The following is a 15,123-nucleotide window of genomic DNA, read 5'->3' as shown; positions in this document are numbered from 1 at the left end:
TTATCAGTATCCCAAATGCTCATAACCTGTTAAAAATCCAATTTTCATGATTATACACTTTTATTTTTGTGTGCCCACAGAAATGCCCACATAATACCGCTCAGTGACTATTTCTGAAAAATTTTGACCCCAGGTGATCCTTTTTGCTGTCCCAGTTCACCCTCTTTGCTTTTACTTTGTACTACTGGCCAGTTTAGGTTTTTTTTACCAGCCCCTATAAACTCATTTAAGAGCCCCGTGGCGCTGAGTGGTAATTCTGCAGTACTGCAGTCCAAGCTCTCTGCTCATGACTTTAGTTCGATCCCGGCAGAAGCTGGGTTCAGGTAGCCAGCTGAAGGTTGACTCAGCCTTCCATCCTTCTGAGGTTGGTAAAATGAGCACCCAGCTTGCTGGGGGGAAAGTGTAGAGGACTGGGGAATACAATGGCAAACCACCCCATAAAAAGTCTGCCGTGAAAACGTGAAAGCAACATCACCCCAGAGTCGGAAACGACTGGTGCTTGCACAGACTACCTTTACCTTTACTATAAACTCATTTACCATAATTCATAAGTTTAAGGTTATATAATTATTTTTATATCAGCATCATCTTTACTGCATTTGTCTGACCTAGAATTGATAAAGAAAGTTGGGAGTCCAGTGGCACCTTTAAGCCCTACTGAGTTTTATTCCAAGTGTGAGCTTTTGTAACACGGCTGCCCGCCTGGGTCTAGAATTGACAAGTCTTCCAAAGGGCAAGTGTGTTTATTTCTGCATTGGTTGCTTCAAAATTATTGCCCAGTAAGTTTGCCTTGTTTTTTCTTTTAAATTCCTAAGTATGTAACTTTTTTGTAATTTTGATGTTCCTAATCCAGTTCTGAGAAGAAAACCTGTCTAAATCCATAATAAAAAGCATTGCTTTAGTCTTTATATCCAGCAATTTTGCTGTAATCCTTTGTAAGAATTTCTAAATTGGCAGCCAAGTTTCCCAGATCGGTTAGAAAAATTACTCTGTTCTCAGCAAAGAGGGTAATGTAAGAATCTTTTCCTCAGAAATTATTTTTGCGCATTCTTTAAAGTTCCTTCCAAAACCAAATTTGTCTAAGCACTACAGTAAATATTTATGTTCCACACTGTCAAAAACAAACCCAACCTTAAGAAACAACAAAGTTGGATACTGTTGGAGCATGGAATCTATCTACACCCAGTATGACAGCTATAGTTTGACAGCTGGTGTTCTAGCAGCCTTGCTAGGTCACAGTGACCTGATCAGCAGACCGGTTTGAGCTGGCAGAAGCCAAGTGATGCAACCTGCTGAGTCAGCACAGCCAGGATTGGCTACCTGGACTATATATGGACTGTGTGTGCAACACACAGGTCTCTCTCCGAGAGATGGTGGTTAGGCGGAGCACTTTGTCTGTTGGTATAGTATACATGACTGCACTAGTGAGCACCTACTGTATATATCTGTGAATACACTATTTTGGCACTAGTTGCAAGTGTCTGACTGTTTTCTTTCCTGGTGCCCTGTGTCGGGCAAGTCATCACCCTCACTCTGCTAACCCGCGCACCGACAGGGTTATGGGCCCAGGGCGGTTCCGCTGCGCGGAGGAGAGCCGTGAGAGTTGCGCTGACTGAGAGTTTGGAAAGAGCCGGAGGCGAGGAACGCCGGTGGAAAGACAAAGGAGCACCACCTATCTCTGTTTGAGAGCCAGAGGGACGACGGCAGCCAGCTGTGTGGAGGAGTCGGTATCATGGCTCAGCAGCAGCTCGGAGTGGCCGTTGAGAAGCTCACCTCTGCCAATTATGCGGTGTGGAGCCTGAGAATGGAACACTTCCTCAAGCGAGAAGGGCAATGGCTATTCGTGAGTAATCCCCCTGCAGTATTATCTCCTGCCGAGGCTGTGCTGGCCGATAAGGCTTTGGCAAACATCGTGCTGGCTGTGGGAGATGATCAGCTTGTGTATGTGCGAGGGAAGGACACTCCCAAGGCTGCCTGGGACGCGCTCAGTGGGGTGCATGTCAGTACCACTGCCGGCTCCCTGATGGCATTGACAAGGAGAATGTTTCGCACTGTAATGCCGGCTGGAGGGTGTGTGAAAGACCACATCAAGAGGCTAACGGACTGTTACGTTGAGCTTGAGGCCAGAGGCAAGACTGTAGCTCCAGACGACAGAGTGTACATTTTGCTGTCGTCGTTGCCACCTGAGTTCACTCCCCTGATAACTTCCCTGGAGACGGTGGACGTAGCGACCCTGACGATGGAGTACGTCTGTGCACACCTGCTCGACTTCCAGGAGAGGATTGCGGCGGTGAGCTGTCCGGGGGTGTCGGCCGGGGAGCGTGTGGCTATCGGCTCGTCCGGGAAGACAGCCAAGAGTGTACCAGCTTCTGCAGCTGGCAGGCGCCCAAAGGTGGAGGAAGAGGAGCCGACTGCACTGGCAGTCCGACGCTGCTATGGCTGCGGGTCGTCACGGCACCTCCTACGAACTTGCCCAGAGAGGGGGAAGAAGCGGCGTGGATGGAGGCAGCGAGAACGGAGTAGCACCAGTCCGTGCGAGGAAGGAGCCCGGCTGGTCACGTCTGCAGTAGAGCGTACAGGGTCTGCTTGGATTTTAGACTCTGGGGCAACGAGCCATCTCTGCTGCGAGAGGGAGTTGTTGCACAATATTGACATTCCTGAGCACAAGCATGTGAGATTGGCAAATGGGGCCACTGCCGAGGCTGTTTGCTCAGGCAATGTGAAATTTCCTGCACTAAATTGTACGTTACAAAATGTATTATATGTACCCTCACTACAGTCTAACCTGTTGAGTGTTAGCACACTGTTCGACCAGGGATACCAGGTGAAATTTGAGAAGACCTGTTGCAAAATCCTGGGAGGTGGGGGGAAGTTGCTTGTAACTGGAAAGAGGGAAGGTAAAATATATGTGGTCCAGAGTGATTGTGCCCAGGTGGCTCAGGTGTCAAATGAGCCTGTGCACAATAATTGTATACATTTGCTTCATAGGAGACTTGGGCACTGCGGGTTTAGAGCGTTAAAGAAAACCCTGGAGCTTGTGCCAAGTTTAAGAGTGAAACCGTGCAAATGTTACCTGGATTGCCAAGTCTGCAAGAAGACTAAAAGCAAGGCATGTGCTGTTTCTAAGAAAAGCTCAAGGGAGAGTAAACGAGCCCTGGAATTAGTTCATTTAGACGTGATTGGCCCCTTGCCAAAGAGTCTGTCGGGGAGGAGATACTGCTTAGTGGCCACAGACGACCACACCAGGTACTCATGGGTCTTTGCTATGGTGCAGAAGTCTGAAGTGTATAAGACGTTCACCAAATGGGTCAAAGCAATTGAGAGGAAATTAGGTGTAAACCTCCAAGCTATACAGACAGACAGAGGGGGGGAATTTGTATCTAATCAGATGAAACGTTGGCTGGAGAACAAGGGCATTGCCCACCGTTTGACGAACCCAGCAACGCCCCAAGAGAATGGGCTAGCAGAACGAACAGGGGCTGTGTTACAAACATTAATGTACAGCATGCTTGAGGATGCAAAGTTGCCAATTTGTTATTGGGCAGAAGCGATGTACTGTTCTGTGTATTTGCATAATAGGACTTGGTCAAATGATGTAAATGATTTGCCTTATAAGCTACTGTTTAACCAGTATCCAGATATGAGATTTTTGAAAGTCTTTGGAACACTAGCTCGGGTTGGCATCCACTCCAAGAAGAGCAGGGAGGGGGATGTCCGGGCAGAGAGCCTGATATTTCTGGGCTACAAGCCAAGGGCCAGGTGTTACCGTTTCTGCGATAGGGAAAAGAAAATAAAACTCCATAAGACTGCCCAGTTCAATGAGAGATGCAGCTGGCCGATATTACACCCCACGCAGAAGAAACATGTACTGCTGCCAATTACAGATAAGAATGTTGGCACGCAGCCCAGAACTCCAGGACAGGAGTTGGCTAGCCAAGGGGCAGAGAAAGGTGAGCCCAAAGCTGGCACAGATCCTGACGAGCAGAATCAGGAGGCAGAACCCGAGAGTCAGGAGGTACAACCTCTAAATCGACAGGAGGTGAAACTTGAAAGACAGGAGGATCCAGGCCAGGAGGTGGCAGGCCAGGAGGTGGGAACAGAGCAGCCTGAGGAAGGCCAGGCAGGTCCAAGCACAGGGCCACGGGTGTCAGCTAGAACCACCAAAGGCAAACCTCCTGCCAGGTATAAGGTGCCCTATGTCACTCTGACTGTCAAACCAGACCCACCTGGATTTGATGAAATGTTAAAAGAAAAGGCTAAGAAGTGGAAAGCCTGGGTGGCAGAGTGCGAGGCAGAGGAAGCCAAACGCCAGAAAGAGCTGGCTGACCAGGACAGTGAGGATATCTTTTGGTGATGGTAATGTCCTGGACTGGTGATGGAATGAAATGTAAATATGAACTGTAATATTACTGTCTGTAAATGTGAATGGAAACTATGTACAGTGGTTAGGAATACTGGGCTCAATAGATTAGGAGGTGTGTTGGAGCATGGAATCTATCTACACCCAGTATGACAGCTATAGTTTGACAGCTGGTGATCTAGCAGCCTTGCTAGGTCACAGTGACCTGATCAGCAGACCGGTTTGAGCTGGCAGAAGCCAAGTGATGCAACCTGCTGAGTCAGCACAGCCAGGATTGGCTACCTGGACTATATATGGACTGTGTGTGCAACACACAGGTCTCTCTCCGAGAGATGGTGGTTAGGCGGAGCACTTTGTCTGTTGGTATAGTATACATGACTGCACTAGTGAGCACCTACTGTATATATCTGTGAATACACTATTTTGGCACTAGTTGCAAGTGTCTGACTGTTTTCTTTCCTGGTGCCCTGTGTCGGGCAAGTCATCACCCTCACTCTGCTAACCCGCGCACCGACAGATACCCAAAGGTTGGGTGAGAGAAAATCATAAGAAGTAAATTAAACAAAATCTATGTATTTATTAAACTAAAGTTCATATTTAAAAACAGAGGCACATTCTGTTGTCGAAGTAGCACATATTTGAAGGAAGAAATCCTCAACCAGTATATCATGATACAATTCAACAGTTGTCGGTCAAGAGCCATGAAACAATAAGAACCAACAATTCAATATCTCTAGGCTGACAACTTTGAACCACATTTAAGTGGGACCAAACACATTTCAGATTTAAATGGGACCAAACACATTTCAGATTTCAAGGCCTTCCTCAGTGGTCAAATTATTGTATACACACACACTATGGCATAGAAACACGTTAGTGTCAAGGCAGGTTGCTTATAAGGCATTCCAAATGCTCTGTGTGACGAAAGGATTAGGTTGTATGAAGAGTTTTCTTAAACTTTGAAGGACACACATCCAGGGAATTCAGATTCAATAACTCCTTCTGATCATGGCTATGAAATCCTCAGAGTGTGCAACTGTGTTATCAACTTTTAACTGACAGGAACACCCCATCAAAAGCCTTTTCCACATGCAAAAAAGAAAAGGCAAAGGAGGAGTATTTGATGTCTCGATCGACCTCTCCATCCCCCTTGTTAATTATTGCCTTCACTATTGAAGCCACCTGCTAGAATAATTCCTCTTTCTGCAAATTTTAAAAGATCCTCTGGCAATGGAGCATAAAAGTTCCCTTAAAGTAATTCTTTGTATTTAATGTTCGAGTGAAGTCAGGAGGATCCGTGACCTGAATCCATGTTGTTGTGCCATGTGGTTTTGGCAGAAATACTGGATCTGTGCCTCTTGGGCTGCACTCTGTGGACATGGATGTGGTGTGGATTCTGGCAACACGTTTTGTGGGACTTTGTGTAAAAATTGTGACGATCCAGGAGGATTTGTGCCTTGGACAGGAGAGTTTGTGTTGTGACAGGGCCACAAAGCACTGGGTCTGCTTTTTCTCCCCCCCCCCAAGAACTCAGTTGGTATGGAGTTAATTTGTGGTTCTGAAGAATATTTCAGAATATTCCTTCAAAAACCCATGAGGATCCGTGCAGCTTTGGATCTTTGTTTTTGCACTGTATGGCATTTGCACCATGAAGCACTGGATCCATGATCTTCCAGGTGTAGACTGTGGATGGGTGTATGTTTTTTAAACTGGCAGTACTTTGTGGAGGTCTGCATGCAAAAAACAGGAGGATCCTTGCATTTGACCCCCAGCAGCAGTGTTGTGTGATTTCCAGGATCTAGCCGGAGGATACCGAATTGATCTGTAATTTGAAGGTCAATTTGTTGTGTGTGTTTCAGGGCAGGGGTTCTCTACGTGTAAAAATTATTAGTATTATTAATTGCATTTGATTAATTGCCCTATCCCGGCTCGTGCCAGGCTCAGGGCGATGTACAACAGTAAAAACACACATCTATAAAATCAATTGTATTAAAATTACAGACCCTGATGGCGTCTTTAAAGTGCTCTTCATTATTACGTACATCACATCAGGGGTGGGGGGATCTCCCCAAGAGGGGATGGAGAGAAGAAAAATCTAGAGGGTCCTTCCTGCTGCCCCTGAGAAGTTATGCAAAACTGTTTTTGCTGTTAAAAATTGTGACAGTTGAGGATAAAGGTGTCTGGGGCTTTAGCAGAGTGCCCCTTTTATTCAGACAGACAGCTCTAAAATATCAGTGTAAGAAGGGCTGAGAGTCTTAGAGCGTGTGCAGAGGCCACTGTATCTTGCAGAAAGCAGGAAAATCTCTGGCCACATCTTTTTTTCTGGCTCTTTGAAGCTGACCGGGCTGGTTAGTAGCCCTGAGATGGCCTGGTGTGGTTCCTCTGCAAAGTCTTTGTGTGTGTTTCTTGCTTGATCCTCTAAAATGAATACTAGGATCATTTAGGGAAAAAGTCCTGAAATGTGGGTTATGGAAAGCTATTCACCCCAGATCTGTGAAGGGACTCACAAGGCCAGTTTCAGAACCACAATCTAATTTCCAAGTATAGGCTGGAGAACCCACTTCTGTGGATTATGTCTTCTCTTGGAGATGCTGCAGGCTGGGTGCATCCAATCTGGGGTGGGTATGGATGACCACATGGGGTCCCTTCAAGGCCAGTCTCCAATCTGTCATCTCGGGAGATGCAGGGTGTTAACACAGGATGATGTTGCCCTTTCCACAGAGGCCCCAATGGCAAGGGTGACACGCAAGAAGGGCCACGATGGCCAGGAGACCCTATTCTGCCAGCTCTATGGCTTCTACCCCAAGGAGATCGAGGTCACCTGGATGAAGGACGGGGAGGACCGGAGGCCGGAGACCCTGACGGGGGGTGTTGTCCCCAACTCGGACGGGACCTACCACACCTGGCTCAGCATCGAGGTGGACCCCAAGGAGAGGGATCGCTACCGGTGCCGGGTGGGGCACGACAGCCTTCCGGAGATCCTGGACTTGGCCTGGGAGGAGCCAGGTGAGAGACAGGGGGAGCAGAAGAGGGTGGTACCCTTGGGGGATGGGAGGCCGGCAGAGTGTGGGAGGCAGATGTTTGCCTAGGAAGGAAGGAGGGACTCCCAGAAAAGACACCATCTGCAGAAAGTCTGGCGTAGTGGTTAAGAGTGTGGACTCTAATCTGGAGAACCAGCTTTGATTCCCTGCTCCTCCTCATGCAGCCAGCTGGGTGACCTTGGGTCAGTTACAAGCTCTCTCAGCCCCACCTCCCTCACAGCAGGGTGTCTGTTGTGGGGATAGGAAGGGAAGGTGTTTGGAAGCTGCTCGGAGGCTCCTTCGAGTAGTGAAGGACAGGATATAAAACCGACTCTTCATCCTCTTAGGAGTGCCACAGTTTAGAGCAGCATCTGCCTGGAGGACGCTGGGCTTGCTTGGGGGGTCCCGACCAGCTGCTTGTACCCCTGTGCTAAAGGAGAAGAGGAAGAGTGTCCAGGGGGGCTCTGGCGGAGGAGTGGAGGAGGGAACTGTGTGTGGAGGGTGTCGGAGCACACAGGATTCCTCAGTGCAGTTCCTGTGGCCTCCAGCAACCTGAGATGCTTTGGCTGGGAAATCTCTGCCTGAGGCCTTGGAGGGAACAACCAGGCTGAGTAAGGATGATCTTTCTTCCTCCCTTCCATCCTCAGGACCGAGCTGGGGGCTCATTGTGGGAGTCCTTGTCGGGGTCACCCTCGCTGCCCTTGCGCTGGGGGCTGGAGTCGCCCTCTACCGGAGTAAGTGCACAGGGGGAGCCTTGCTTGGGCAGTGTGTGTGTGTGTCGGTGGGAGATTCTTGTGGCTGAAGATTGTGGGGCTGGGAGGGGGCCTCTGGCAGTGGCAGACGCTTCTCCCACCCCTGGGGGTGCCTGCGGACCCTCCCCTCATCATGTTATTTGGAACATGGACTAGGAAGTATCTGTTCGTTAATTTAGTTTAAAATCCTTCTAGCCTTCCTTTGTCTTGCAAGGCAGGACCCCGGGCAGCTTGCCATAAAAGTCACTAAGCAGATAGGACAGGACAAGAAACCAGCCCCCCAAACCTCCGACCCAACGTATCACGGGTGGGAGACCTCACAGTCAGACCTCCCTCTCAGCCGTGGAGTCTTGTGAGCAGAAATTCTACTTTGGGAGCTGCTGACATTGAAGTTGTGAGCAGCTGCATCAATTAGTGTGTTCTGGGGCCTTTTTTCCTGAACTCAGACAAAAAATGTGTGAGCTGGGGGCTAAAAACGGTGAGCTGGCTCACTCTAACTCAGCTTTAGCGGAAACTCTGGTTTCAGTACTTTCCTCCAGGCAGGGGTCTTTCTGTGCCTGAAGTACATGGGAAGAGAAGGGGGGGTGAGCATCTGGTCTCCCACAGCCCTGCCTTCGGCCATCCTCTACCCTGAAGGTCCTCTAGTCCCACCCTCTCCTGTGCACTAGAGGCCAGCAGGCTCTGCACATGAGAATGAAATAACCCTCTCCTGGTGACCCTGCAGAATCCACACTCCTGGGTGGTGGGGGGGGGCAAGCAGGGGCATCTTGTCTCCTGGCTGGATTCTCACCCAGAACTGAAGCCCACTGGGAGTTAATTGAGCCCTGCTGACCTCAGTGGAATAATGCTTTTCTCATATTAAAGAGCATTTCTTCTTCAGAGCCAAGACTCCTGGAACCCAGGCCTGCCTGCTCCCCTCCCGTCTTCCGTGACTCCTGCTCTGATACTTGGGGGTGGGCTCAGCGAGAGCCATCCCTGTTGGGATATGGCAAGATCTAAATTTCAGTCATTATAGGGTTAACATATATGTTTTGGTTGCAGCAGAGACCTGACCTGGAAATACAACCTGGCTCAGGGCCAATCCTGTGTGTTAATTGGTGTGTTTGAGAAATTGATTGGATGGTTTTAATTTAGCAGTGTTTGGGTTGGCTAATGAGTTCATTTGCTTTCCGATAAGATTCTAGAAAAAGGGTTAATGGCCTGTCTTGCCCGTGTTGTTTTTCTTTAGAGAGCCAGTTTGGTGTAGTGGTTAAGTGAGCGGACTCTTATCTGGGAGAACTGGGTTTGATTCCCCACTCCTCCACTTGCACCTGCTGGAATGGCCTTGGGTGAGCCATAGCTCTGGCAGAGGTTGTCCTTGAAAGGGCAGCTGCTGGGAGAGCTCTCTCAGCCCCACCCACCTCACAGGGTGTCTGTTGTGGGGGGGGGGAAGGGAAAGGAGATTGTGAGCCGCTCTGGGACTCTTCGGAGTGAAGGGCGGGATATAAATCCAATATCATCTTCTTCTTCCCTCCAGTTACTTGCTTTATTTATCAACCTATTCGGTAGAATAAATATGTAGTTTTAGGAGTTTGTTATTTCCTTAGAACCATCCCATTTTCCTTGTTCCTAACAGACTCTATCTTGACAAACCAACTCTTGCCTCTGTACCTTATTTACCCAACATAGCCTAGGGGTCGTCCTTGGAAGTAGCTTAGAAGGAGACCGGAGGAGCATCTGCTGGGGGCATGGTGGGTGCTGAGAGCCCCAGAGGCTGGCTTCACTGCAGAGGGTGGGGCTGGGTGGTCTCCGGGTTCTCCTCCAGCCCTGATGTTCCCTGGTTCTCTTTCTGCAGAAAGACGTAGTCGGCCGGAGGGTGGTTGCAAAGGAACACCAGGTGAGCAGCACCAGGTGAGTGAGGTCCCTTTCTCTTTGGGGTGTTCCGTAAACACAACAGTTGAGGTGGAAGCACAACCCCCCGTTCTGTGGAGCGGGGGAAGAAGGGAGCATCTCAGCCTGTCTGCAGCCAGGTGCCTCCAAAGCCACAGAGACACACCCATGGTCCAACTAGAACACCCAGAGGGCCGGCCACAAAACGCTCCAAACAGTTTCGAATGAAGCTGAACAGCAAAAAGTGTGGTCCTTTAAATGAAAAGTCAGGGAGCAGGAACTCTACTGTTACCTGCCCCCTCCCAATTTCATAGTCTGGGTCTACTTCGGTGCCTTCTTTATTCTCTGCAGCGTTTCTCCCCGGCCAAAATATCCAGCCATTAAAGCTCCTTCATGACCTCATATATGGTGAGCTGGATTTTTCATGTGTTTTTGTTTTAAAAAAAAACTACTGCCTGCTCCGAATGTTAAGATCAAGCAGACTGTAATTGGCAGAACTGGTAAGAGCTGCCTTGGCCGAATTAAAAACAATTCAATATTAACAATTAAGATACAATACATTCATGGTGCTGCTCAGGGCTTTTTGGTCTAGGCAGAATCACAACGTTCTTCAATCAGCAGGTAGTTCGTGTTCCGACAGTGATCCCATAGCAGTCACAGTTGCTTAGCGGTATAAAGTGGCAGTCCTCTCCCGTTTAGGTATTGTAGGCCTGTCGAAATAATTCAGTTTTACAGGCCCTGCAGGATTGGGAGAGATCCTGCAGGGCTCTTATGGCCTCTGGGAGGGCGTTTCACATCATCGGTGCTGCCACTGAGAAGGCCGTAGCCTGTGTACAGCACAGTCTGGCCTCTCTTGGCCCGGGGATTGATAACAGATTTTGTCCTCCTGAACGCAGTGCTCTCTGGGGAGCCTATAGAGAAAGGCGGTCCCATTGATAGACAGGTCATAAGAACATAAGAGAAGCCATGTTGGATCAGGCCAACGGCCCATCAAGTCCAACACTCTGTGTCACACAGTGGCAAAAAATGTTATATACACACATACACTGTGGCTAATAGCCACTGATGGACCTGTGCTCCATATTTTTATCTAAACCCCTCTTGAAGGTGGCTATACTTGTGGCCGCCACCACCTCCTGTGGCAGTGAATTCCACATGTTAATCACCCTTTGGGTGAAGAAGGTCCTTGACCATACAGGGCTTTAAAGGTCAACACCAGCACCTTGTGTTTTGCTCCCCACATTATTTCCTCTCCCCACCCCAGCAGTCCCCATATCATCACCCCTTTCCTTTCTTCTTTCTCTCCTTCCCATCCACCAAGCTACCTCGCCTCCTATCTTCAGCTCTGTCTAGTACTCATTCATTTATACCACAACTTTCTTCAAAATGGAGACCCAACATATTCTTCCCTTCTCCTTTTTCTTTTAATCAAGATAGATGAGGATAAGAGAGAATCATTGCCCAAAGTGACCCAACGAGCATCCGTGGCAGGGTGGAGATTCGGACTTGGTTCTCTCAGATCCCAGCCTGGATCTAATCAATACACCCTCCTGGCTTTCATGGAGTGGCTGCTGTTGAATAGTAGCAAGGCATCGGGATTTGGTGAATGTTGCATAACATCCAGCTCACAAGATGTCCTCCTAGTCCCGCTGCACACTGCATTGGTCAGGCCACAGCTGACCTGGAGTCTTGTGTGCAGTTCTGGAGGCCTTGCTTCAAGAAGGATGCGGACAGAATGAGCGGCTGCAGAGGAGAGCGATGGGGAGGATCAGGGGCCTGGAGACCAAGCCCTAGGAGGAAAGGCTGAGGGACTTGGGGATGTTCAGCCTGGAGAAGAGGAGGCTGAGGGGGGACATGACTGCTCTCTTGAAGTATTTGAAGGGCTGTCACTTAGAGGAGGGCAGGGAGTTGTTCCTGTTGGCAGCAGAAGAGAGGACTGGCACTAATAGGATTGAATTAAAGGCAGGAAGATACCAGCTGTTCAGCAGTGGAATCGGCTACCAAGAGAGGTGGTGAGCTCCCCCTCACTGGCAGTCTTGAAGCAGCAGCTGGACAAATCCTTGTCAGGGATGCTCTAGGCTGATCCTGCATTGAGCAGGGGGTTGGACTAGATGGCCTCTATGGCCCCTTACAACTCTGTGACTCTGTGAATCGTTCAAGGCACATGGTAGCAAATAGTCCAGTGGTTGCTTCTAGACCTGGCCCCAGTGACTCTTCCCTCAGAGGACAAAGCAGCCTTGGAGAGGGTCCATCCCTCTTCTAGCTTTTACTGATAGAAACCAAGGCTTGCAGGCTGACAGTACTGTTGCAGTTGAGTGGCACAACCCATAATAGCTTCTGAGATTTCAGAGGTCACCCAGTTCTTAAAGCTACAGGTGCTGCTGTTATCACATTAGCTTCCTATTCAGATTTTTCTGCAAACCTGGGGCTTCTCTCATGTCTATTCATGATCCCAGGCTCTGGGTTTAAGTTTCCACAGATGGGAGAATTAGAGACATGGTTGTCAAACAGTGAAGCTCTGTAAGGGAAACAAACAGTCAAGTTACCTCCTACAAAAAGATCTCAGAAGTCCAAGTGAGAGGAGGAATCATTTTGGGCAGGCAGGGAGGCCAAGGGTTGGGAACATGTGGAAAGAAAGGCTGGGTGGTTGGGGAAAGTAAGGGGCTGGAATTCAGCCAAGGGGACTGGAGGAAGGGGATGACTTTGGGCTCGGAAGTAGGGCCTGAACAGAGAGAACAAGCAAGGTGTGGATCCGAGGCAGCAGGGATTGTGGGGGAATTTACCTCATTTGCAATCCATTGGAATCTGACCCTGCCTAATTCCCCACCTGAAATCAGACCCTGTGCAAACTGACCTTTCAGCTGCTTGTATTCAACCCTCTAGGCCAGGGGTCCTCAACTCCCGGACCAGTACTGGGCCGCAGCCTGTCCTTAACCGGGCCAGTCAACCTAGTCGTCCCCCCCCCCCCCGTGGCCCCACACAGCCTCACTGCTCCCCGCCCATGGCGCCTCCTCTTCCTCCTCCCTCTGTTTTTACAATATTAAGACTGGGAAAGGGGCCGTGAGGCACTTTCTGTGCTCTGTAAATGCCACCCCCCTTCCCCCCCCCCCCCCCCCGCCGATCACCTGATTGGTGGGGAAGCCATGTGAAACTGCGGCAGCCAGCAGCTGCTGAAAAAGCTGGGCTGCCCTTGCCTCCTTCCCAGCTGGAAGCGCAGACTCTTGCTGCCTGCGGGTGAGTGACAGCAGTCCCGGACACATGGGATTGCATCTCTCTGTTCTCATTGGGTGGGAGGGAGGGGATGCTCGGGGGAGGGGAGCGCTTGGGAAGGAGGCAAGGGCAGCGTGGCTTTTTCAGCGGCCGATGGCCACTGCTACCGCGGTTTCCTCACCAATCAGGTGATGGGGGGGGGTCGGCCTTTACAGAGCCTGGAAGGCGGTTCACGGCCCCTTCCCCAGCCTTAATATTATAAAAACGGGGGGGGGGGGCAGCAAGGCTTAGTGGCGTGGTGCAGGGCCAAATTCAGTGCCCCCACCCTGCCGGCTGAGGGGCCACAGTGGGCCGGCCAGCCTTGGGGCCAGTCCCTGGGGCCAAAAAGGTTGGGGACCACTGCTCTGGGCCAGGCTTTGAGCATTAGCTGAGCAGGACATTATAGCTGCTGCTATCAGCTGTGGGGATGAGGGGTCAATTTCCCATAAGAACCACTTCTGCCCTTTCTTCGGTCACTCCATTTTGTAGTGTTATAAACTCTGACCTCGTGGAGGGTCTCCTTCCTCTCTGACTTTGCTCAGGATCTTCCTGACAGCCCTCTTGGAGAAGGGGTTTCTGCACCGGGGTTAGAGCCCCACTTGATTTCCTGTCTTCCCCTGAAGTCTGTGGCTTGACTCCCTTGCCTGAGTGGCCAGTTGGAGGCTGTTGCACTGTGGCTCCCCCAGCAGGGCACCTTGCAGGCTTTCTGTGGCCCGATCTGTAATAGGGGCCATGGTTGAGAGGGCCCCCACCTTCACAAAGCCCGAGCTTTGATGGCCTTTGTGTTTCCCCCGCCCCCCCCCCCCGCCCTCCAGCTCTCTGGTTTTGGTACATGCTGGTAGCTCCGTGGTGGTTTCGCTTAAGACTTTCATTTTGTTTCTTTTTTAGTTCCTCTAACTGAAACATAAGAAGAGGACAAAGAGGATCTACTTGAGAGCTTCTGGGAATCTGCTATCCCACACAAGGGTTTGCAAGATTATGCATGGGATGGAGAAAGTACAGAAAGAAGGACTTTTCTCCTTTTCTCGCAAAAGAACTTGTGTGCACTCGATAAAATTAATGAGCAGTAGAGGCCATACTTCACCCAAAGAGTAATTACCATGTGGAATTCACTGCCTCAGGAAGTGGTGACAACTACAAGCACAGACAGCTTCAAGAGGGGATTAGAGAAACATCTGGAATAGAGTCCATTAGTGGCTCTTAGCCATTTGGTATAGATGGAGCACTGGGTCAGGGGCAGTGATACTTTGTCTTCTTGGGGAGCCAACAGTGTGAGGACTACTGGAGTTCTGGCCCCAGATGGCACCTGGGTTTTTTGGGGGGAGGGGGCACTGTGTGACACAGAGTGTTGGACTGGATGGGCCATTGACCTGATCCAACATGGCTTCTCTTATGTTCTTATGAACTAAAATATTTGCAACTGTTCTTTATTTCTTTGTTGCGAATAAATGAAATTTTAAAAAACCGAAGTGCCACTCTTTTTTAAAAAGATAAATTCATTCACAGCCTGTATTTAATGTGGCCTATAATCTGTAGTGATTTTGACACTGCCTGGGGTTTAGGGGTTGCTGCATCCTTTCCTCCTCCAATGCACTGGCTCCTTCTAATTTGAAAGGAATACATTATCGCCATACCTTTCATTGGCATACTCAGGCAGAATGCAAGATAAGGACAGACACAAAACAAGGACAGTTGAAAGTAATATATGGCTGTGAATTGTAATATGTGTGGTTGAGCTGCTGTGATGTCCTGCAAGTCTTAGCGTTCAGGCTGGATGTGAGAGCAACAGAAAGTGAAGATCGTAATGTCTGCGTAAGGAACGAAAAGTCAGTTTAGTGAGGTGGAAGAGACCACGCTGAGGATCTGAAGAGGA

At 49.6% G+C, this 15,123-nt stretch overlaps 1 protein-coding gene across 1 annotated transcript in view; it reads left to right on the top strand.

Moving 5' to 3' along the window:
• Window positions 1-9,131, top strand: part of LOC132571672 (class I histocompatibility antigen, F10 alpha chain-like) — a 34,369-nt gene extending 25,238 nt beyond the window's left edge. Inside the window, exons 4-6 of the mRNA XM_060238464.1 lie at window positions 7,082-7,366; window positions 8,028-8,114; window positions 9,013-9,131. Of these exons, the coding sequence (XP_060094447.1) occupies window positions 7,082-7,366; window positions 8,028-8,114; window positions 9,013-9,131 (491 nt within the window). The remainder of the gene's footprint in view (window positions 1-7,081; window positions 7,367-8,027; window positions 8,115-9,012) is intronic.
• Window positions 9,132-15,123: the final 5,992 nt, after the last annotated feature.

Source organism: Heteronotia binoei, chromosome 5 (assembly GCF_032191835.1).
Source record: "Heteronotia binoei isolate CCM8104 ecotype False Entrance Well chromosome 5, APGP_CSIRO_Hbin_v1, whole genome shotgun sequence".
Lineage (NCBI taxonomy): Eukaryota > Metazoa > Chordata > Lepidosauria > Squamata > Gekkonidae > Heteronotia > Heteronotia binoei.
This window is presented reverse-complemented; position numbering and strand designations above follow the sequence as displayed.